Here is a 24,262-nt window from a genome sequence, read left to right on the forward strand (position 1 = left end):
GGTTGTACTACCATTGTTGTTAGTAGTATTCTGGTTGTACTACCATTGTTGTAAGTAGTATTCTTGTTGTACTAATGTAATTCGTATTATTATTCTGGTTGTACTACCATCGTTGTTAGTAATATTCTGGTTGTACTAGTGTTGTTGTTAGTAGTATCCTGGTTGTACTATTGTTATTCGTAGTATTATTCTGGTTGTACTACCATTGTTGTTAGTAGTATTCTGGTTGTACTACCATTGTTGTAAGTAGTATTCTTGTTGTACAAATGTAATTCGTATTATTATTCTGGTTGTACTACCATTGTGGTTAGTAATATTATGGTTGTACTAATATTGTTGTTAGTAGTATTCTGCTTGTACTATTGTTATTCGTAGTATTATTCTGGTTGTACTACCATTGTTGTTAGTAGTATTCTGCTTGTACTACTGTTATTGATAGTAGTATTATGGTTGTACTAATGTTGTTGTTAGTAGTATTCTGCTTGTACTATTGTTATTCGTAGTACTATTCTGGTTGTACTACTATTGTTGTTAGTGCTATTCTGGTTGTACTACCATTGTTGTTAGTAGTATTCTGGTTGTTCTGCGGTTATTCGTAGTATTATTCTCGTTGTACTACCATTGTTGTTAGTACTATTCTCGTTGTTCTATTGTTGTTAGTAGTGTTCTAGTTGTAATACTGTTGTTGTTAGTAATATTCTGGTTGTATTACTATTGTTGTTATTATTCTTTTGGTTATACCATTGTTGTTAGTATTATTCTGGTTGTACTATTGTTGTTGTTAGTTCTATTCTCTTTGTACTATTGTTCTTAGTAGTATTCTGGTTGTACTACTGTTGTTGTTAGTATTATTCTGGTTGTATTAGTATTGTTGTTAGTATTATTCTGGTTGTACTATTGTTGTTAGAATTATTCTGGTTGTACTACTGTTGTTGTTAGTATTATTCTGGTTGTACTACTATTGTTCTTAGTATTATTTTGGTTGTATTACTGTTATTCGTAGTGCTATTCTGGTTGTATTACTGTTATTCGTAGTGTTATTCTGGGTTTACTACTGTTGTTGTTAGTAGTATTTTGGTTGTACTACTGTTGTTGTTAGTATTATGCTGGTTGTAATATTTTTAGTATTATTTTTGTTGTACTACAGTTGTTCTTAGTATTATTCTGGTTGTATTACTGTTGTTAGTAGTATTATGGTTATTATACTGTTGTTAGTATTATTCTGGCTGTACTATTGTTGTTAGAATTATTCTGGTTGTACTATTGTTGTTGTTAGTATTATTCTGGTTGTACTACTGTCGTTAGTATTATTCTTGTTGTACTACTGTTGTAGTTAGTATTATTCTGGTTGTACTAATGTTCTTAATGTTATTCTGGTTGTACTACTATTGTTGTTAGTATTATTCTGGTTGTATTACTGTTGTTGGTAGTATTATTCTGGTTATACTATTGTTGTTAGTAGTATTCTGGTTGTACTACTGTTGTTGTTAGTAGTATTATGTTTGTATTACTATTGTTGTTAGTATTATTCTGGTTAAATTACTGTTGTTGTTAGTATTATTCTGGTTGTACTATTGTTGTTAATATTATTCTGGTTGTACTATTGTCGTTAGTATTATTTTGGTTGTACTACTGTTGTTGTTAGTATTATTCTGGTTGTATTACTATTGTTATTAGTATTATTCTTGTTGTTAGTATTATTCTGGTTGTAGTTCTGTTTTTAGTATTATTCTCGTTGTACTATTGTTGTCAGTATTATTCTGGTTGTATTACTGTTGTTGTTAGAATTATTCTGGTTGTACTACTGTTGTTAGTATTATTCTGGTTGTATTGTTGTTGTTAGAATTGTTCTGGATGTAGTTCTGTTTTTAGTATTATTCTCGTTCTGCTACCATTATTGTTAGTAGTATTCTGGTTGTACTACTGTTATTCGTAGTATTATTCTGTTTGTACTAATGTTGTTGTTAGTATTATTTTGGTTCTGCTATTGTTGTTAGTATTATTCTGGTTGTACTATTGTTGTTAGTATTATTCTTGTTGTACTATTGTTATTATTATTCTGGTTGTACTATTGTTGTTAGTATTATTCTTGTTGTACTATTGTTATTATTATTCTGGTTGTACTACTGTTGTTAGTACTAATCTGGATGTACTACTGTTTTTAGAATTATTCTGGTTGTACTACATTTGTTCTTAGTATTATTCTGGTTGTATTAATGTTGTTATTAGTAGTATTCTGTTTGTACTACTGTTATTGTTAGAAGTATTATGGTTGTACTACTATTGTTGTTAGTGCTATTCTGGTTGTACTACCATTGTTGTTAGTATTATTCTGGTTGTACTATTGTTATTGTTAGTATTATTCTGGTTGTAGTACTGTTTTTAGTATTATTCTGGTTGTACTATTGTTGTTAGTATTATTCTGGTTGTATTACTGTTGTTGTTAGAATTATTCTGGTTGTACTACTGTTTTTAGAATTATTCTGGTTGTACTAATATTATTCTTAGTATTATTCTGGTTGTATTACTGTTGTTGTTAGTTGTATTCTGGTTGTACTACTGTTAGTATTATTCTGGTTGTACTATTGTTGTTAGAATTATTCTGGTTGTACTATTGTTGTTGTTAGTATTATTCTGGTTGTACTACTGTTATTCGTAGTATTATTCTGGTTGTACTACCATTGTTGTTAGTAGCATTCTGGTTGTACTACTGTTGTTGTTAGTAGTATTATGGTTGTACTAATGTTGTTGTTAGTAGTATTCTGGTTGTATTACTTTTGTTGTTTGTATTATTCTGGTTGTACTACTGTTGTTGTTTGTATTATTCTGGTTCTGCTATTTTTGTTGTTAGTATTATTCTGGTTCTACTACTGTTGTTAGTATTATTCTGGTTGTACTATTGTTGTTAGAATTATTCTGGTTGTACTATTGTTGTTATTATTATTATTGTTGTACTACTATTGTTGTTAGTATTATTCTGGTTGTACTATTGTTGTTGTTAGTATTATTCTGGTTGTAGTACTGTTTTTAGTATTATTCTCGTTGTACTATTGTTGTTAGTATTATTCTGGTTGTATTACTGTTGTTGTTAGAATTATTCTGGTTGTACTACTGTTTTTAGAATTATTCTGGTTGTACTAATATTATTCTTAGTATTATACTGGTTGTACTACTGTTGTTGTTAGTATTATTCTGGTTGTACTACTATTGTTCTTAGTATTATTCTGGTTGTATTACTGTTATTCGTAGTGCTATTCTGGTTGTATTACTGTTATTCGTAGTGTTATTCTGGGTTTACTACTGTTGTTGTTAGTAGTATTTTGGTTGTACTACTGTTGTTGTTAGTATTATTCTGGCTGTACTATTGTTGTTAGTATTATGCTGGTTGTAATATTTTTAGTATTATTCTTGTTGTACTACTGTTGTTAGTAGTGATCTGGTTGTACTATTGTTGTTAGTATTATTTTGGTTGTAGCACTGTTGTTGTTAGTATTATTCTGGTTGTATTACTATTGTTATTAGTATTATTCTGGTTGTATTATTCTTGTTAGTATTATTCCGGTTGCAGTTCTGTTTTTAGTATTATTCTCGTTGTACTATTGTTGTTAGTATTATTCTGGTTTTACTATTGTTGTTAATATTATTCTGGTTGTACTATTGTCGTTAGTATTATTCTGGTTGTACTACCATTGTTGTTAGTATTATTCTTGTTGTACTATTGTCAGTATTATTCTGCTTGTATTACTGTTGTTAGTACTAATCTGGTTGTACTACTGTTTTTAGAATTATTCTGGTTGTACTACAGTTGTTCTTAGTATTATTCTGGTTGTATTAATGTTCTTATTCGTAGTATTCTGTTTGTACTAGTGTTATTGTTAGTAGTATTCTGGTTGTACTACTGTTATTCGTAGTACTATTGTGGTTGTACTACTATTGTTGTTAGTGCTATTCTGGTTGTACTACCATTGTTTTTAGTAGTATTTTGGTTGTACTACTGTTATTCGTAGTATTATTCTGCTTGTACTAATGTTGTTGTTAGTATTATTCTGGTTCTGCTATTGTTGTTAGTATTATTCTGGTTGTACTATTGTTGTTAGTATTATTCTTGTTGTATTATTGTTATTATTATTCTGGTTGTACTATTGTTGTTAGTATTATTGTTGTTGTACTATTGTTATTATTATTCTGGTTGTACTACTGTTGTTAGTACTAATCTGGTTGTACTACTGTTTTTAGAATTATTCTGGTTGTACTACATTTGTTCTTAGTATTATTCTGGTTGTATTAATGTTGTTATTAGTAGTATTCTGTTTGTACTACTGTTATTGTTAGAAGTATTATGGTTGTACTACTATTGTTGTTAGTGCTATTCTGGTTGTACTACCATTGTTGTTAGTATTATTCTGGTTGTACTATTGTTGTTGTTAGTATTATTCTGGTTGTAGTACTGTTTTTAGTATTATTCTCGTTGTACTATTGTTGTTAGTATTATTCTGGTTGTATTACTGTTGTTGTTAGAATTATTCTGGTTGTACTACTGTTTTTAGAATTATTCTGGTTGTACTAATATTATTCTTAGTATTATTCTGGTTGTATTACTGTTGTTGTTAGTTCTATTCTGGTTGTACTACTGTTAGTATTATTCTGGTTGTACTATTGTTGTTAGAATTATTCTGGTTGTACTATTGTTGTTGTTAGTATTATTCTGGTTGTACTACTGTTATTCGTAGTATTATTCTGGTTGTACTACCATTGTTGTCAGTAGTATTCTGGTTGTACTACTGTTGTTGTTAGTAGTATTATGGTTGTACTAATGTTGTTGTTAGTAGTATTCTGGTTGTATTACTATTGTTGTTTTTATTATTCTGGTTGTACTACTGTTGTTGTTTGTATTATTCTGGTTCTGCTATTTTTGTTGTTAGTATTACTCTGGTTCTACTACTGTTGTTAGTATTATTCTGGTTGTACTATTGTTGTTAGAATTATTCTGGTTGTACTATTGTTGTTATTATTATTATTGTTGTACTACTATTGTTTTTAGTATTATTCTGGTTGTACTACTATTGTTCTTAGTATTATTCTGGTTGTATTACTGTTATTCGTAGTGCTATTCTGGTTGTATTACTGTTATTCGTAGTGTTATTCTGGTTGTACTAATGTTGTTGTTAGTATTATTCTGTTTCTGCTATTGTTGTTGTTAGTATTATTCTGGTTGTACTACCATTGTTGTTAGTATTATTCTTGTTGTACTATTGTCAGTATTATTCTGGTTGTATTACTGTTGTTAGTACTAATCTGGTTGTACTACTGTTTTTAGAATTATTCTGGTTGTACTACAGTTGTTCTTAGTATTATTCTGGTTGTATTAATGTTCTTATTAGTAGTATTCTGTTTGTACTAGTGTTATTGTTAGAATTATTCTGGTTGTATTATTGTTGTTGTTAGTATTATTCTGGTTGTACTACTGTTGTTGTTAGTGCTATTCTGGTTGTACTACCATTGTTGTTAGTAATATTCTGGTTGTACTATTGTTATTCGAAGTGCTATTCTGGTTGTATTACTGTTATTCGTAGTATTATTCTGGTTTTACTACTGTTGTTGTTAGTAGTATTTTGTTTGTACTACTATTGTTGTTTGTAGTATTATGGTTGTACTAATGTTGTGTTTAGTAGTATTCTGGTTTTACTACTGTTATTCGTAGTATTATTCTTGTTGTACTACTGTTGTTGTTAGTAATCTGGTTGAACTACTGTTTTTAGAATTATTCTGGTTGTACTACTGTTATTCTTAGTATTATTCTGGTTGTATTACTGTTGTTAGTAGTATTCTGGTTGTACTACTGTTGTTAGTATTATTCTGGTTGTACTATTGTTGTTAGAATTATTCTGGTTGTATTATTGTTGTTGTTAGTATTATTCTGGTTGTACTACTGTTGTTGTTAGTATTATTCTGGTTGTACTACTATTGTTCTTAGTATTATTCTGGTTGTATTACTGTTATTCGTAGTGCTATTCTGGTTGTATTACTGTTATTCGTAGTGTTATTCTGGGTTTACTACTGTTGTTGTTAGTAGTATTTTGGTTGTACTACTGTTGTTGTTAGTATTATGCTGGTTGTAATATTTTTAGTATTATTTTTGTTGTACTACAGTTGTTCTTAGTATTATTCTGGTTGTATTACTGTTGTTAGTATTATTCTGGTTGTACTATTGTTGTTAGAATTATTCTGGTTGTACTATTGTTGTTGTTAGTATTATTCTGGTTGTACTACTGTCGTTAGTATTATTCTTGTTGTACTACTGTTGTAGTTAGTATTATTCTGGTTGTACTAATGTTCTTAATGTTATTCTGGTTGTACTACTATTGTTGTTAGTATTATTCTGGTTGTATTACTGTTGTTGTTAGTAGTATTCTGGTTGTATTACTATTGTTATTAGTATTATCCTGGTTGTATTATTCTTGTTGTTAATATTATTCTGGTTGTAGTTCTGTTTTTAGTATTATTCTCGTTGTACTATTGTTGTCAGTATTATTCTGGTTGTATTACTGTTGTTGTTAGAATTATTCTGGTTGTACTACTGTTGTTAGTGTTATTCTGGTTGTATTGTTGTTGTTAGAATTGTTCTGGATGTAGTTCTGTTTTTAGTATTATTCTCGTTCTGCTACCATTATTGTTAGTAGTATTCTGGTTGTACTACTGTTATTCGTAATATTATTCTGGTTGTACTAATGTTGTTGTTAGTATTATTCTGGTTCTGCTATTGTTGTTAGTATTATTTTGGTTGTACTATTGTTGTTAGTATTATTCTTGTTGTACTATTGTTATTATTATTCTGGTTGTACTACTGTTGTTCTTAGTATTATTCTGGTTCTATTAATGTTGTTATTAGTAGTATTCTGTTTGTACTATTGTTATTGTTAGTAGTATTATGGTTGTACTAATGTTGTTGTTATTAGTATTCTGGTTGTACTACTGTTATTCGTAGTACTATTCTGGTTGTACTACTATTGTTGTTAGTGCTATTCTGGTTGTACTACCATTGTTGTTAGTAATATTATGGTTGTACTATTGTTATTCGTAGTGCTATTCTGGTTGTATTACTGTTATTGCTGTTGTTGTTAGTATTATTCTGGTTGTACAATTGTTGTTAGTATTATTCTGGTTGTACTATTGTTTTTAGAATTATTCTGCTTTTGCTTCTTTTTATAGAATTATTCTGGTTGTACTACTGTTCTTCTTAGTATTATTCTGGTTGTATTACTGTTGTTGTTAGTAATATTCTGGTTTTACTATTGTTAGTATTATTCTGGTAGTATTACTGTTGTTGTAAGTATTATGCTGGTTCTACTATTGTTGTTGTTCGTATTATTCTGGTTGTACTATTGTTTTTAGTATTATTCTGGTTGTACTACCGTTATTTGTACTATTATTTTGGTTGTACTACCATTGTTGCTGGTAGTATTCCGGTTGTACTACTGTTATTCCTAGTATTATTCTGGTTGTACTACCATTGTTGTTAGTAGTATTCTGGTTGTACTATTGTTGTTGTTAGTATTATTCTGGTTGTATTACTGTTGTTGTTAGTAGTATTCTGGTTGTACTACTGTTAGTATTATTCTGGTTGTACTATTGTTCTTAGTATTATTCTGGTTGTATTACTGTTATTCGTAGTACTATTCTGGTTGTATTACTGTTATTCGTAGTGTTATTCTGGTTGAACTACTATTGTTCTTAGTATTATTCTGGTTGTATTACTGTTATTCGTAGTACTATTCTGGTTGTATTATTGTTATTCTGGGTTTACTATTGTTGTTGTTAGTAGTATTTTGGTTGTAGTACTGTTGTTGTTAGTATTATGCTGGTTGTAATATTTTTAGTATTATTTTTGTTGTACTACAGTTGTTCTTAGTATTATTCTGGTTGTATTACTGTTGTTAGTAGTATTATGGTTATTATACTGTTGTTAGTATTATTCTGGTTGTACTATTGTTGTTAGAATTATTCTGGTTGTACTATTGTTGTTGTTAGTATTATTCTGGTTGTACTACTGTCGTTAGTATTATTCTTGTTGTACTACTGTTGTAGTTAGTATTATTCTTGTTGTACTACTGTTGTAGTTAGTATTATTCTTGTTGTACTAATATTCTTAATGTTATTCTGGTTGTACTACTATTGTTGTTAGTATTATTCTGGTTGTATTACTGTTGTTGGTAGTATTATTCTGGTTGTACTATTGTTGTTAGTAGTATTCTGGTTGTACTACTGTTGTTGTTAATTGTATTATGTTTGTACTACTATTGTTGTTAGTATTATTCTGGTTATATTACTGTTGTTGTTAGTATTATTCTGGTTGTACTATTGTTGTTAATATTATTCTGGTTGTACTATTGTCGTTAGTATTATTTTGGTTGTACTACTGTTGTTGTTAGTATTATTCTGGTTGTATTACTATTGTTATTAATATTATTCTGGTTGTATTATTCTTGTTGTTAGTATTATTCTGGTTGTAGTTCTGTTTTTAGTATTATTCTCGTTGTACTATTGTTGTCAGTATTATTCTGGTTGTATTACTGTTGTTGTTAGAATTATTCTGGTTGTACTACTGTTGTTAGTATTATTCTGGTTGTATTGTTGTTGTTGTTAGAATTGTTCTGGATGTAGTTCTGTTTTTAGTATTATTCTCGTTCTGCTACCATTATTGTTAGTAGTATCCTGGTTGTACTACTGTTATTCGTAGTATTATTCTGGTTGTACTAATGTTGTTGTTAGTATTATTCTGGTTGTACTACCATTATTGTTAGTATTATTCTGGTTGTACTATTGTTGTTAGTATTATTCTTGTTGTATTACTGTTGTTGTTAGAATTATTCTGGTTGTACTACTGTTGTTAGTATTATTCTGGTTGTATTGTTGTTGTTGTTAGAATTGTTCTGGATGTAGTTCTGTTTTTAGTATTATTCTCGTTGTACTATTGTTGTCAGTATTATTCTGGTTGTATTACTGTTGTTGTTAGAATTATTCTGGTTGTACTACTGTTGTTAGTATTATTCTGGTTGTATTGTTGTTGTTGTTAGAATTGTTCTGGATGTAGTTCTGTTTTTAGTATTATTCTCGTTCTGCTACCATTATTGTTAGTAGTATCCTGGTTGTACTACTGTTATTCGTAGTATTATTCTGGTTGTACTAATGTTGTTGTTAGTATTATTCTGGTTCTGCTATTGTTGTTGTTAGTATTATTCTGGTTGTACTACCATTATTGTTAGTATTATTCTGGTTGTACTATTGTTGTTAGTATTATTCTTGTTGTACTATTGTTAGTATTATTCTGGTTGTACTACTGTTTTTAGAATTATTCTGGTTGTACTACAGTTGTTCTTAGTATTATTCTGGTTGTATTAATGTTGTTATTAGTAGTAATCTGGTTGTACTACTGTTTTTAGAATTATTCTGGTTGTACTACAGTTGTTCTTAGTATTATTCTGGTTGTATTAATGTTGTTATTAGTAGTAATATGTTTGTACTACTGTTATTGTTAGTAGTATTATGGTTGTGCTAATGTTGTTGTTAGTAGTATTCTGGTTGTACTACTGTTATTCGTAGTACTATTCTGGTTGTACTACTATTGTTGTTAGTGCTATTCTGGTTGTACTACCATTGTTGTTAGTAATATTCTGGTTGTACTATTGTTATTCGTAGTGCTATTCTGGTTGTATTACTGTTATTGTTGTTGTTAGTATTATCCTGGTTGTACAATTGTTGTTAGTATTATTCTGGTTGTACTATTGTTTTTAGAATTATTCTGCTTTTGCTACTTTTTATAGAATTATTCTGGTTGTACTACTGTTCTTCTTAGTATTATTTTAGTTGTATTACTGTTGTTGTTAGTAATATTCTGGTTTTACTATTGTTAGTATTTTTCTGGTAGTATTACTGTTGTTGTAAGTAGTATGCTGGTTCTACTATTGTTGTTTTTCGTATTATTCTGGTTGTACTATTGTTTTTAGTATTATTCTGGTTGTACTACCGTTATTCGTACTATTATTTTGGTTGTACTACCATTGTTGCTGGTAGTATTCCGGTTGTACTACTGTTATTCCTAGTATTATTCTGGTTGTACTACCATTGTTGTTAGTAGTATTCTGGTTTTACTACTGTTGTTGTTAGTAGTATTATGTTTGTACTACTATTGTAGTTAGTATAATTCTGGTTATATTACTGTTGTTGTTAATTTTATTCTGGTTGTACTATTGTTGTTAGTATTATTCTGGTTGTACTATTGTTGTTGTTAGTAATATTCTGGTTGTATTACTGTTGTTATTATTATTTTGGTTATACTATTGTTCTTAATATTATTCTGGTTGTATTATTATTGTTGTTAGTATCATTCTGGTTGTAGTTCTGTTTTTAGTATTATTCTCGTTGTACTATTGTTGTCAGTATTATTCTAGTTTTATTACTGTTGTTAGAATTATTCTGGTTGCACTACTGTTGTTAGTATTATTCTGGTTGTACTGTTGTTGTTGTTAGTATTATTCTGGATGTAGTTCTGTTTTTAGTATTATTCTCGTTCTACTAACATTGTTGTTAGTAGTATTCTGGTTGTACTACTGCTATTCGTAGTATTATTCTGGCTGTGCTAATGTTGCTTTTAGTATTATTCTGGTTCTATTATTGTTGTTGTTAGTATTATTCTGGTTGTACTATTGTTAGTATTATTCTGGTAGTATTATTGTTGTTAGTATTATTCTGGTTCTACTATTGTTGTTTTTAGTATTTTTCTGGTTGTACTGTTGTTGTTAGTAGTATTCTGGTTGTACTACCAATGTTGTTAGTAGTATTCTGGTTGTACTACTGTTGTTGTTAGTAGTATTATGGTTGTACTAATGTTGCTGTTAGTATTCTGGTTGTACTACTGTTTTTCGTAGTATTATTCTCGTTGTACTACTGCTGTTGTTAGTAGTATTCTGGTTGTACTACTGTTGTTAGTAGTATTATGGTTGTATTAATGTTTTTAGTAGTATTTTGGTTGTACTACTGTTATTCGTAGTATTATTCTGGTTGTAGTACTGTTGTTGTTAGTAGTATTATGGTTGTACTAATGTTGTTTTTAGTAGTATTATGGTTGTATATTAATGTTGTTGTTGGTACTATTCTGGTTGTACTGCTGTTATTCGTAGTATTATTCTGGTTGTACTACCATTGTTGTTAGTATTATTCTGGTTGTACTACCATTGTTGTTAGTATTATTCTGGTTGTACTATTGTATTATTCTGGTTGTACTACTGTTGTTAGTATTATTCTGTGTGTACTATTGTTGTTAGTATTATTCTGGTTGTATTACTGTTGTTGTTGGTATTATTCTCGTTGTACTATTGTTGTTAGTAGTATTCAGGTTGTACTACTGTTGTTGTTAGTATTATTCTGGTTGTACTGTTGTTATTAGTATTTTTCTGGTTGTATTACTATTGTTGTTTTTAGTATTTTGGTTATACTATTGTTGTTAGTATTATTCTGGTTGTATTATTGTTGTTGTTAGTATTATTCTGGATGTAGTACTGTTATTCGTAGTATTATTCTGGTTGTACTAATGTTGTTGTTGGTATTATTCTGGTTTAGCTATTGTTGTTGTTAGTATTATTCTGGTTGTAGTACTGTTTTTAGTATTATTCTGGTTGTACTACTGTTGTTAGTAGTAATATGGTTGTACTACTGTTTTTAGAATTATTCTGGTTGTACTACAGTTTTTCTTAGTATTATTCTGGTTGTATTACTGTTGTTAGTATTATTCTGGTTGTACTATTGTTGTTAGAATTATTCTGGTTGTACTATTCTTGTTGTTAGTTTTATTCTGGTTGTACTATTGTTGTTATTAGTATTCTGGTTGTACTACTGTTGTTGTTAGTATTATTCTGGTTGTACTATTGTTGTTAGTATTATTCTGGTTGTATTACTGTTGTTGTTAGTATTATTCTGGTTGTACTATTGTTGTTAGTAGTATTTTGGTTGCACTATTGTTGTTGTTAGTATTATTCTGGTGACTTTGCTGTTTTTTTACTTTAGAAGGTTGAAAGGTGGATCAGTGTTTTTATCTGTGTGCAGTATGGAATATTTTTAATATATTATGGTATATTCTGTAGATGACACTAGACTGTTATTAGTTATATTCATATCCACCTGTAATAATATTCGTTATATAATAGTATGTATGGTTAAACATCATGGGTTCTCTTTAAAGTTTGGTATTATTTGTTGTGTACAAAAATTATTGGTTCGACTGTAAATTATGTGATATCTATTTGATGTTGTGTTATAGTGGTCTTCCCAACTGTTCATTAGATAACTTCATCTGTATGTTCAGGTTTCCAGTTGGGAAGGGAATAGCTGGACATGTTGCTTTGACAGGGCAATCACTGAACATTCCAGATGCATATGATGATGACAGATTCAACAGGTGAGAGAAATTTTTATAATAAATTATTTTTATCTAGGTTTTTGTAACCTTCCTTTCTTAGATATCAGTAGTTTATTATCTAGATATAGAGGATTAGCTAACAATGTGCTTTATAGAAATATAGGATTAGATAACAATGTGCTTCATAGGTATAGAGGATTAACTAACAATGTGCTGTATAGATATAAAGAATTAGCTAACAATGCGCTGTATAGATATAAAGGATTAGCTGATAATGTTCTTCATAGATATAGAGGATTAGCTAAAAATGTGCTTTATAGATATACAAGATTAGCTAACAATGTGCTGTATAAATATAAAGGATTAGCTGACAATGTGCTTTATAGGTGCACAGGATTAGCTAACAATGTGCTTTATAGAAATATAGGATTAGATAACAATGTGCTTCATAGGTATAGAGGATTAACTAACAATGTGCTTTATAGATATAGAGGATTAGCTAACAATGTGCTTTATAGAAATATACGATTAGATAACAATGTGCTTTATAGATGCACAGGATTAGCTAACAATGTGCTTTATAGAAATATAGGATTAGCTAACAATGTGCTGTATAGATATACAGGATTAGCTAACAATGTGCTTTATAGATATATAGGATTAGCGAACAATGTGCATTATAGATATATAGGATTAGATAACAATGTGTTTTATAGATATACAAGATTATCTAACAATGTGCTGTATAAATATAAAAAATTAGCTGATAGTGTTCTTCATAGAAATAGAGGATTAGCTAACAATGTGCTTTATAGATATACAAGATTAGCTAACAATGTGCTGTATAGATGTATAGGATTAGCTAACAATGTGCTCTATAGATATATAGGATTAGCTAACAATGTGCTGTATAGATATATAGGATTAGCTAACAATGTGCTGTATAGATATATAGGATTAGCTAACAATGTGCTCTATAAATATAAAGGAATAGCTAACAATGTGCTTTATAGATATAGAGGGATAGCTAACTATGTGCTTTATAGATATAAAGGATTAGCTAACAATGTTCTTCATAGATATAGAGCATTAGCTAACAATGTGCTTTATAGATATACAAGATTAGCTAACAATGTGCTGTATAAATATAAAAAATTAGCTGATAGTGTTCTTCATAGAAATAGAGGATTAGCTAACAATGTGCTTTATAGATATACAAGATTTGCTAACAATGTGCTGTATAGATGTATAGGATTAGCTAACAATGTGCTCTATAGATATATAGGATTAGCTAACAATGTGCTGTATAGATATATAGGATTAGCTAACAATGTGCTGTATAGATATATAGGATTAGCTAACAATGTGCTTTATAGATATAGAGGATTATCTAACAATGTAACGTGTTAATTATAAATATCAAAGACACCAGTATAGTAATTCATATTTTCAGTTGTGTTAACTACATTATTAATATATAAATGATCCTTAACGTTTCTGAACAGGACAGTGGATCAGCAGACAGGTTACAGAACAAGGAACTTACTATGTATGCCAATCTTCATCAGAAACAAGTAAGGTTGTTGTTATGTGTCCATCAGAAACAAGTAAGGCCGTTGTGTGTGTCATCATCTGCAATAAGTTTGTGTATAGTTTAGACCTTGTTTACAGTGAGGTACATGTGACTTTTAGACCTTGTTTACAGTGAGGTAGATGTGACATTTAGACCTTGTTTACAGTGAGGTACATGTGACATTTAGACCTTGTTTACAGTGAGGTACATGTGACATTTACACCTGGTTTACAGTGAGGTAGATGTGACATTTAGACCTTGTCGACACAGAGGTAGATGTGACATTTAGACCTTATCTACAGTGAGGTAGATGTGACATTTGGACCTTGTCTACAGTGAGGTAGATGCGACATTTAGACCTTGTTTACAGTGTAGTAGATGTGACATTTAGACCTTGTTTACAGTGAGGTAGATGTGACATTTAGACCTTGTCTACAGTGAGGTAGATGTGACATTTGGACCTTGTCTACAGTGAGGTAGATGTGACATTTAGACCTTGTCTACAGTGTGGTAGATGTGACATTTAGACCTTCTCTACAGTGAGGTAGATGTGACATTTAGACCTTGTCTACAGTGAGGTAGATGTGACATTTAGACCTTGTTTACAGTGAGGTAGATGTGACATTTAGACCTTGTCTACAGTGAGGTAGATGTGACATTTAGACCTTATCTACAGTGAGGTAGATGTGACATTTGGACCTTGTCTACAGTGAGGTAGATGTGACATTTAGACCTTGTCTACAGTGTGGTAGATGTGACATTTAGACCTGGTTTACAGTGAGGTAGATGTGACATTTACACCTTGTCTACATTGAGGTAGATGTGACATTTAGACCTTATCTACAGTGAGGTAGATGTGACATTTAGACCTTGTCTACAGTGAGGTAGATGTGACATTTAGACCTTGTCTACAGTGAGATAGATTTGACATTTAGACCTTGTTTAAAGTGAGGTAGATGTGACATTTAGACCTTATCTACAGTGTGGTAGATGTGACATTTAGACCTTGTTTACAGTGAGGTAGATGTGACATTTAGACCTTGTTTACAGTGAGGTAGATGTGACATTTACACCTTGTCTACATTGAGGTAGATGTGACATTTAGACCTTGTTTACAGTGAGGTAGATGTGACATTTAGATCTTATCTACAGTGAGGTAGATGTGACATTTAGACCTTGTCCACAGTGAGGTAGATGTGACATTTGGACCTTGTCTACAGTGAGGTAGATGTGACATTTAGACCTTGTCTACAGTGAGGTAGATGTGACATTTAGACCTTGTCTACAGTGAGGTAGATGTGACATTTAGACCTTGTCTACAGTGAGGTAGATGTGACATTTAGACCTTGTCTACAGTGAGGTAGATGTGACATTTAGACCTTGTCCACAGTGAGGTAGATGTGACATTTAGACCTTGTTTACAGTGAGGTAGATGTGACATTTAGACCTTGTTTACAGTGAGGTAGATGTGACATTTAGACCTTGTCTACAGTGAGGTAGATGTGACATTTAGACCTTGTCTACAGTGAGGTAGATGTGACATTTAGACCTTGTCTACAGTGAGGTAGATGTGACATTTAGACCTTGTTTACAGTGTAGTAGATGTGACATTTAGACCTTGTTTACAGTGAGGTAGATGTGACATTTAGACCTTGTCTACAGTGAGGTAGATGTGACATTTAGACCTTGTCTACAGTGTGGTAGATGTGACATTTAGACCTTGTTTACAGTGAGGTAGATGTGACATTTACACCTTGTCTACATTGAGGTAGATGTGACATTTAGACCTTGTCTACAGTGAGGTAGATGTGACATTTAGACCTTGTCTACAGTGAGGTAGATGTGACATTTAGACCTTGTCTACAGTGAGGTAGATGTGACATTTAGACCTTGTTTACAGTGTAGTAGATGTGACATTTACACCTTGTCTACATTGAGGTAGATGTGACATTTAGACCTTGTCTACAGTGAGGTAGATGTGACATTTAGACCTTGTCTACAGTGAGATAGATGTGACATTTAGACCTTGTTTAAAGTGAGGTAGATGTGACATTTAGACCTTATCTACAGTGAGGTAGATGTGACATTTAGACCTTGTTTACAGTGAGGTAGATGTGACATTTAGACCTTGTCCACAGTGAGGTAGATGTGACATTTACACCTTATCTACAGTGAGGTAGATGTGACATTTAGACCTTGTCTACAGTGAGGTAGATGTGACATTTAGACCTTGTCTACAGTGAGGTAGATGACATTTAGACGTTGTCTACAGTGAGGTAGATGTGACATTTAGACCTTGTTTACAGTGAGGTAGATGTGACATTTAGACCTTATCTACAGTGAGGTAGATGTGACATTTAGACCTTGTTTACAGTGAGGTACATGTGACATTTAGACCTTGTTTACAGTGAGGTAGATGTGACATTTAGACCTTGTTTACAGTGAGGTAGATGTGACATTTAGACCTTGTCCACAGTGAGGTAGATGTGACATTTAGACCTTGTTTACAGTGAGGTAGGTGTGACATTTAGACCTTGTCCACAGTGAGGTAGATGTGACATTTAGACCTTGTCTACAGTGAGGTAGATGTGACATTTAGATTTTGTCTACAGTGAGATAGATGTGACATTTAGACCTTGTTTAAAGTGAGGTAGATGTGACATTTAGACCTTATCTACAGTGAGGTAGATGTGACATTTAGACCTTGTTTACAGTGAGGTAGATGTGACATTTAGACCTTGTCTACAGTGAGGTAGATGTGACATTTAGACCTTGTTTACAGTGAGGTAGGTGTGACATTTAGACCTTGTCCACAGTGAGGTAGATGTGACATTTAGACCTTGTCTACAGTGAGGTAGATGTGACATTTAGATTTTGTCTACAGTGAGATAGATGTGACATTTAGACCTTGTTTAAAGTGAGGTAGATGTGACATTTAGACCTTGTCTACAGTGAGGTAGATGTGACATTTAGACCTTGTTTACAGTGAGGTAGATGTGACATTTAGACCTTGTCTACAGTGAGGTAGATGTGACATTTACACCTTGTCTACATTGAGGTAGATGTGACATTTAGACCTTGTCTACAGTGAGGTAGATGTGACATTTAGACCTTGTCTACAGTGAGATAGATGTGACATTTAGACCTTGTTTAAAGTGAGGTAGATGTGACATTTAGACCTTATCTATAGTGAGGTAGATGTGACATTTAGACCTTATCTACAGTGAGGTAGATGTGACATTTAGACCTTGTTTACAGTGAGGTAGATGTGACATTTAGACCTTGTCTACAGTGAGGTAGATGTGACATTTAGACCTTGTCTACAGTGAGGTAGATGTGACATTTAGACCTTGTCTACAGTGAGGTAGATGTGACATTTAGACCTTGTTTACAGTGAGGTAGATGTGACATTTAGACCTTCTCTACAGTGAGGTAGATGTGACATTTAGACCTTGTCCACAGTGAGGTAGATGTGACATTTCTACCTTGTCTACAGTGAGGTAGATGTGACATTTAGACCTTGTCTACAGTGAGGTAGATGTGACATTTAGACCTTGTCTACAGTGAGGTAGATGTGACATTTAGACCTTGTCTACAGTGAGGTAGATGTGACATTTAGACCTTGTCTACAGTGTGGTAGATGTGACATTTAGACCTGGTTTACAGTGAGGTAGATGTGACATTTACACCTTGTCTACATTGAGGTAGATGTGACATTTAGACCTTATCTACAGTGAGGTAGATGTGACATTTAGACCTTGTCTACAGTGAGGTAGATGTGACATTTAGACCTTGTCTACAGTGAGGTAGATGACATTTAGACCTTGTTTACAGTGTAGTAGATGTGACATTTACACCTTGTCTACAGTGAGGTAGATGTGACATTTAGACCTTGTCTACAGTGAGGTAGATGTGACATTTAGACCTTGTCTACAGTGAGATAGATGTGACATTTAGACCTTGTTTAAAGTGAGGTAGATGTGACATTTAGACCTTATCTACAGTGAGGTAGATGTGACATTAAGACCTTGTTTACAGTGAGGTAGATGACATTTAGACCTTGTCCACAGTGAGGTAGATGTGACATTTACACCTTATCTACAGTGAGGTAGATGTGACATTTAGACCTTGTCTACAGTGAGGTAGATGTGACATTTAGACCTTGTCTACAGTGAGGTAGATGTGACATTTAGACGTTGTCTACAGTGAGGTAGATGTGACATTTAGACCTTGTTTACAGTGAGGTAGATGTGACATTTAGACCTTATCTACAGTGAGGTAGATGTGACATTTAGACCTTGTTTACAGTGAGGTAGATGTGACATTTAGACCTTGTTTACAGTGAGGTAGATGTGACATTTAGACCTTGTTTACAGTGAGGTAGATGTGACATTTAGACCTTGTCCACAGTGAGGTAGATGTGACATTTAGACCTTGTTTACAGTGAGGTAGGTGTGACATTTAGACCTTGTCCACAGTGAGGTAGATGTGACATTTAGACCTTGTCTACAGTGAGGTAGATGTGACATTTAGATTTTGTCTACAGTGAGATAGATGTGACATTTAGACCTTGTTTAAAGTGAGGTAGATGTGACATTTAGACCTTATCTACAGTGAGGTAGATGTGACATTTAGACCTTGTTTACAGTGAGGTAGATGTGACATTTAGACCTTGTCTACAGTGAGGTAGATGTGACATTTAGACCTTGTTTACAGTGAGGTAGATGTGACATTTAGACCTTGTCCACAGTGAGGTAGATGTGACATTTAGACCTTGTCTACAGTGAGGTAGATGTGACATTTAGATTTTGTCTACAGTGAGATAGATGTGACATTTAGACCTTGTTTAAAGTGAGGTAGATGTGACATTTAGACCTTATTTACAGTGAGGTAGATGTGACATTTAGACCTTGTTTACAGTGAGGTAGATGTGACATTTAGACCTTGTCTACAGTGAGGTAGATGTGACATTTACACCTTGTCTACATTGAGGTAGATGTGACATTTAGACCTTGTCTACAGTGAGGTAGATGTGACATTTAGACCTTGTCTACAGTGAGATAGATGTGACATTTAGACCTTGTTTAAAGTGAGGTAGATGTGACATTTAGACCTTATCTATAGTGAGGTAGATGTGACATTTAGACCTTATCTACAGTGAGGTAGATGTGACATTTAGACCTTGTTTACAGTGAGGTAGATGTGACATTTAGACCTTGTCTCACAGTGAGGTAGATGTGACATTTAGACCTTGTCTACAGTGAGGTAGATGTGACATTTAGACCTTGTCTACAGTGAGGTAGATGTGACATTTAGACCTTGTTTACAGTGAGGTAGATGTGACATTTAGACCTTCTCTACAGTGAGGTAGATGTGACATTTAGACCTTGTCCACAGTGAGGTAGATGTGACATTTCTACCTTGTCTACAGTGAGGTAGATGTGACATTTAGACCTTGTCTACAGTGAGGTAGATGTGACATTTAGACCTTGTCTACAGTGAGGTAGATGTGACATTTAGACCTTGTCTACAGTGAGGTAGATGTGACATTTAGATTTTGTCTACAGTGAGATAGATGTGACATTTAGACCTTGTTTAAAGTGAGGTAGATGTGACATTTAGACCTTATCTACAGTGAGGTAGATGTGACATTTAGACCTTGTTTACAGTGAGGTAGATGTGACATTTAGACCTTGTCTACAGTGAGGTAGATGTGACATTTACACCTTGTCTACATTGAGGTAGATGTGACATTTAGACCTTGTCTACAGTGAGGTAGATGTGACATTTAGACCTTGTCTACAGTGAGATAGATGTGACATTTAGACCTTGTTTAAAGTGAGGTAGATGTGACATTTAGACCTTGTCTATAGTGAGGTAGATGTGACATTTAGACCTTATCTACAGTGAGGTAGATGTGACATTTAGACCTTGTTTACAGTGAGGTAGATGTGACATTTAGACCTTGTCTACAGTGAGGTAGATGTGACATTTAGACCTTGTCTACAGTGAGGTAGATGTGACATTTAGACCTTGTCTACAGTGAGGTAGATGTGACATTTAGACCTTGTTTACAGTGAGGTAGATGTGACATTTAGACCTTCTCTACAGTGAGGTAGATGTGACATTTAGACCTTGTCCACAGTGAGGTAGATGTGACATTTCTACCTTGTCTACAGTGAGGTAGATGTGACATTTAGACCTTGTCTACAGTGAGGTAGATGTGACATTTAGACCTTGTCTACAGTGAGGTAGATGTGACATTTAGACCTTGTCTACAGTGAGGTAGATGTGACATTTAGACCTTGTCTACAGTGAGGTAGATGTGACATTTAGACCTTGTTTACAGTGAGGTAGATGTGACATTTAGACCTTGTCTACAGTGAGGTAGATGTGACATTTAGACCTTGTCTACAGTGAGGTAGATGTGACATTTAGACCTTTATTAAAGTGAGCCCAGATGAACAGGTTTCTTTTCTACGTTATTTCAGTGTCATCGGAGTTGTCCAGATGGTCAACAAGGAAAGTGGACCTTTCAGTAAAGCTGACGAGGAAGCGTTTGCCACTTTTGCTACTTACTGTGGACTAGCTCTTCATCATGCCAAGGTAGGCTTAGAAAATACAGGGTCGTTATACAAGCATAAGATATCTATGCTTGTGGTTAGAGGGCGCTCGAGTCGCAATCTGTGGGTCGCGAGTTTGAATCCCGTCACCAAACCTCTCCGATCTTTTCGACTGAGTAAGCGTTGTTATGATGTGTTGAATCCCATATTTCGCATTGGTAAGATGTGAGCAAAGTGTTAGGCATTGGGTACCTTATAGAAGTAGCAGTCAAATTCTCTGTGTGAATGGTAGGTGGTTAATTTTGACGAACCAGTTCCAAAATGTGTGACACCAGAAATTATTCTTTGATAACTTGTGGGTGTGTTATAAGAGTAATAATCCTTTTCTTAGCATGGATAGCGGTGTGGTAGAGTGCTCTTAGTGGTTTCTTTCCATCTGCCATAATACAGTATAAGAAGCGTACACTTTTGAATACACTAGTAACTGATATATATATAATAAAGTAGAGACATTTTGTGTTTGAAGGTACTGGTTTTAGAGACATTTTGTGTTTCAAGGTAATGGTTTAGAGACATTTTGTGTTTAAATGGTTAAACATTTGATTGCATTTTGTTTTACAGTTGTACGATAAAATTCGTCGTTCCGAACAGAAATACAAGGTGGCGCTAGAAGTTCTATCGTACCATAGCACGTGCACGGAAACGGAAGTGAACGAGATTAAACATTCACCGCCTTTACCGAGCGCGCAGTCGTTGGCGGAGTAAGTTTACTTACATTTGTATCTTTTTATAAGTTTCGTGTCTCTTTTTCCGACGTCGTCTGTAATGTAGTAATAAAGACAAACGAATGTGTTTAAACATATAAACAACGTTCTATAACGGATAAGTTGTTTTTAAAGATAGGAAACACGGTATTTATGAGTGTCGTATAAGTGTTTGTTTGTTTTATTGTGTGTTTTTTGCGGGACAACTCCGTACACACATCAGTTCTAACACTGGGTGAGTTTTCCAAACTATTTGTTATAAAAATTTGCGATCATTGGAAGTTTAAACCTTTTCTCGTGTAATTGTTACTCCAAACTGATTGGACGATATATTACGTATCATCAAATACTGCACACTGATTGGACGATATATTACGTATCATCAAATACTGCACACTGATTGGACAATATATTACGTAGCATCAAATACTGCACACTGATTGGACGATATATTACGTATCATCAATACTGCACACTGATTGGACGATATCTTACGTAGCATCAAATACTGCACACTGATTGGACTATATATTACGAAAAATCAAATATCGCACAGTGATTGGACTGTTTATTATGTAGAATCAACCACCGCAGAGTTATGGACAATTTGCATTCCAGGACGGCTGGATACTTTTACCAAAATAAAGCAGTAAACAACGTTTCGACCATTTTAGCTAACCTGACGATGACCTAAAATACGCTAATACCCACACCATATGTCCTGAAATACGTTTATACTTGAAATGGGTTTCTCGTCATCACGTAGTGGACTATTTATTACATAGATTCATATATTGCACAGTGATTGGACTGCTCATTACAAAGATTCAAATAACGCACAGTCATTGGACTGATTATTACGTAACATCAAATACCGCACGGTGATTGGACTATTTATTACATAGATTCATATATTGCACAGTGATTGGACTGCTCATTACAAAGATTCAAATAACGCACAGTCATTGGACTGATTATTACGTAACATCAAATACCGCACGGTGATTGGACTATTTATTACATAGATTCATATATTGCACAGTGATTGGACTGCTCATTACAAAGATTCAAATAACGCACAGTCATTGGACTGATTATTACAAAGGTTGAAGTAACACACGATAATCGGACTACTTATTACGTAGCATCAAATACCGCACGGTGATTGGACTATTTATTATGGAGGCTCAAATACTGCACACTGATTGGGCTATTTCTTACGAATATTCAAATATCGCACAGTGATTGGAACATCCTTCTTGACCAAACAGAGATTCGTGGGTTCGAATCCCCGTCACACCAAACACGCTCGACCTTTTAGCCGTGGGGGCGATATATTGTTAGGGTCAATCCCGCTATTCGTTGGTAAAAGAGTAGCCCAAGAGTTGGCGGTGGGTGGTGACGACAAGTTGCCTTCCCTCTAGTCTTACACTGCAAAGTAAGGGACGGATAGCGCAGATAGTCCTCGAGTAGCTTTGCGCGAAATTCAAAAAAGAAATCAAACAAAGGTAAAATGTACAGCTACTGTCCAGTTCAGAATGACACTTGTAGCGAGTCGTGAATCAGTGAATGAGATAAATCGTGTTGTGTAATATTACATCATCACTGTGTTCATACTATTATAATTAATACGTTTATTTACTTATATGTTTAATCTCTTAAGATTACGTTTACTCTATTTTATTCTGAACTGACTGGTCAGTTTATGAAACTTATTACTTACACGCAAACTGTTTTACAGGACAGGCTAATTCGAAATTTAAAGTCTGTAAACAGTTTATCTACCGGTACCATTTTATTTTATCTTTCAAGCAACACATAAGACAATACAAATGTGACCGACTTAAACACATGTCACAACTGGGACACTTGTGACCGTCTTAAAGACATATTCTAGTTTTAAACAACTATTACCCATGTGATTATCTATCTAAATCTCTAGTTTATAGATGGCTAATACACGATATTAAGTAAATAATTTCTAACATCTCTCATTCATTCTTTGGACAGATTCAACTTTTCTCCATTCTCTCTGGACTCTGAACAGAAAGTGTCAGCAGCTATATACATGTTCATTGACCTGTTTGGTCTTAACAAGTGAGTCATGTGTCTTATCAATGTGAAGTTAAGTAATGATTCTGTAAGGTGTACGTCAGGGTTAGTTGGAAACATTTATATATACAACATTAAAGTTTGATAACACTACTGATAACGACATTACCAGTTTAATGTTTGATATATTATTTTCTGTTCATAATAGATAATATAAAATGTTTAAAGTTTGATGACATTACTGATAACGACATTACCAGTTTAAAGTTTGATTACATTACTCATAACGACATTACCAGTTTAAAGTTTGATTACATTACTGATAACGACATTACCAGTATAAAGTTTGATTATATTACTGATAACGACATTACCAGTTTAAAGTTTGATTATATTACTGATAACGACATTACCAGTTTAATGTTTGATTACATTACTGATAACGACATTACCAGTTTAAAGTTTGATTATATTACTAATAACGACATTACCAGTTTAAAGTTTGATTACATTACTGATAACGACATTACCAGTTTAAAGTTTGATTACATTACTGATAACGACATTACCAGTTTAAAGTTTGATTACATTACTGATAACGACATTACCAGTTTAAAGTTTGATTACATTACTGATAACGACATTACCAGTTTAAAGTTTGATTACATTACTGATAACGACATTACCAGTTTAAAGTTTGATTACATTACTGATAACGACATTACCAGTCTAAAGTTTGATTATATTACTGATAACGAGATTACCAGTTTAAAGTTTGATTACATTACTGATAACGACATTACCAGTTTAAAGTTTGATTACATTACTGATAACGACATTACCAGTTTAAAGTTTGATTACATTACTGATAACGACATTACCAGTTTAAAGTTTGATT

General features: G+C 32.8%; 1 protein-coding gene across 1 annotated transcript in view; it reads left to right on the forward strand.

Moving 5' to 3' along the window:
* The window catches only part of LOC143241754 (putative 3',5'-cyclic phosphodiesterase pde-5), a 67,078-nt gene extending 43,665 nt beyond the window's left edge, over positions 1-23,413 (forward strand). Inside the window, exons 14-18 of the mRNA XM_076484977.1 lie at positions 12,359-12,451; positions 13,918-13,986; positions 20,477-20,591; positions 21,170-21,309; positions 23,323-23,413. Coding sequence (XP_076341092.1) covers positions 12,359-12,451; positions 13,918-13,986; positions 20,477-20,591; positions 21,170-21,309; positions 23,323-23,413 — 508 coding nt within the window. The remainder of the gene's footprint in view (positions 1-12,358; positions 12,452-13,917; positions 13,987-20,476; positions 20,592-21,169; positions 21,310-23,322) is intronic.
* Positions 23,414-24,262: the final 849 nt, after the last annotated feature.

This window comes from Tachypleus tridentatus, unplaced genomic scaffold (assembly GCF_004210375.1).
Source record: "Tachypleus tridentatus isolate NWPU-2018 unplaced genomic scaffold, ASM421037v1 Hic_cluster_1, whole genome shotgun sequence".
Taxonomy (NCBI): Eukaryota; Metazoa; Arthropoda; class Merostomata; order Xiphosura; family Limulidae; genus Tachypleus; species Tachypleus tridentatus.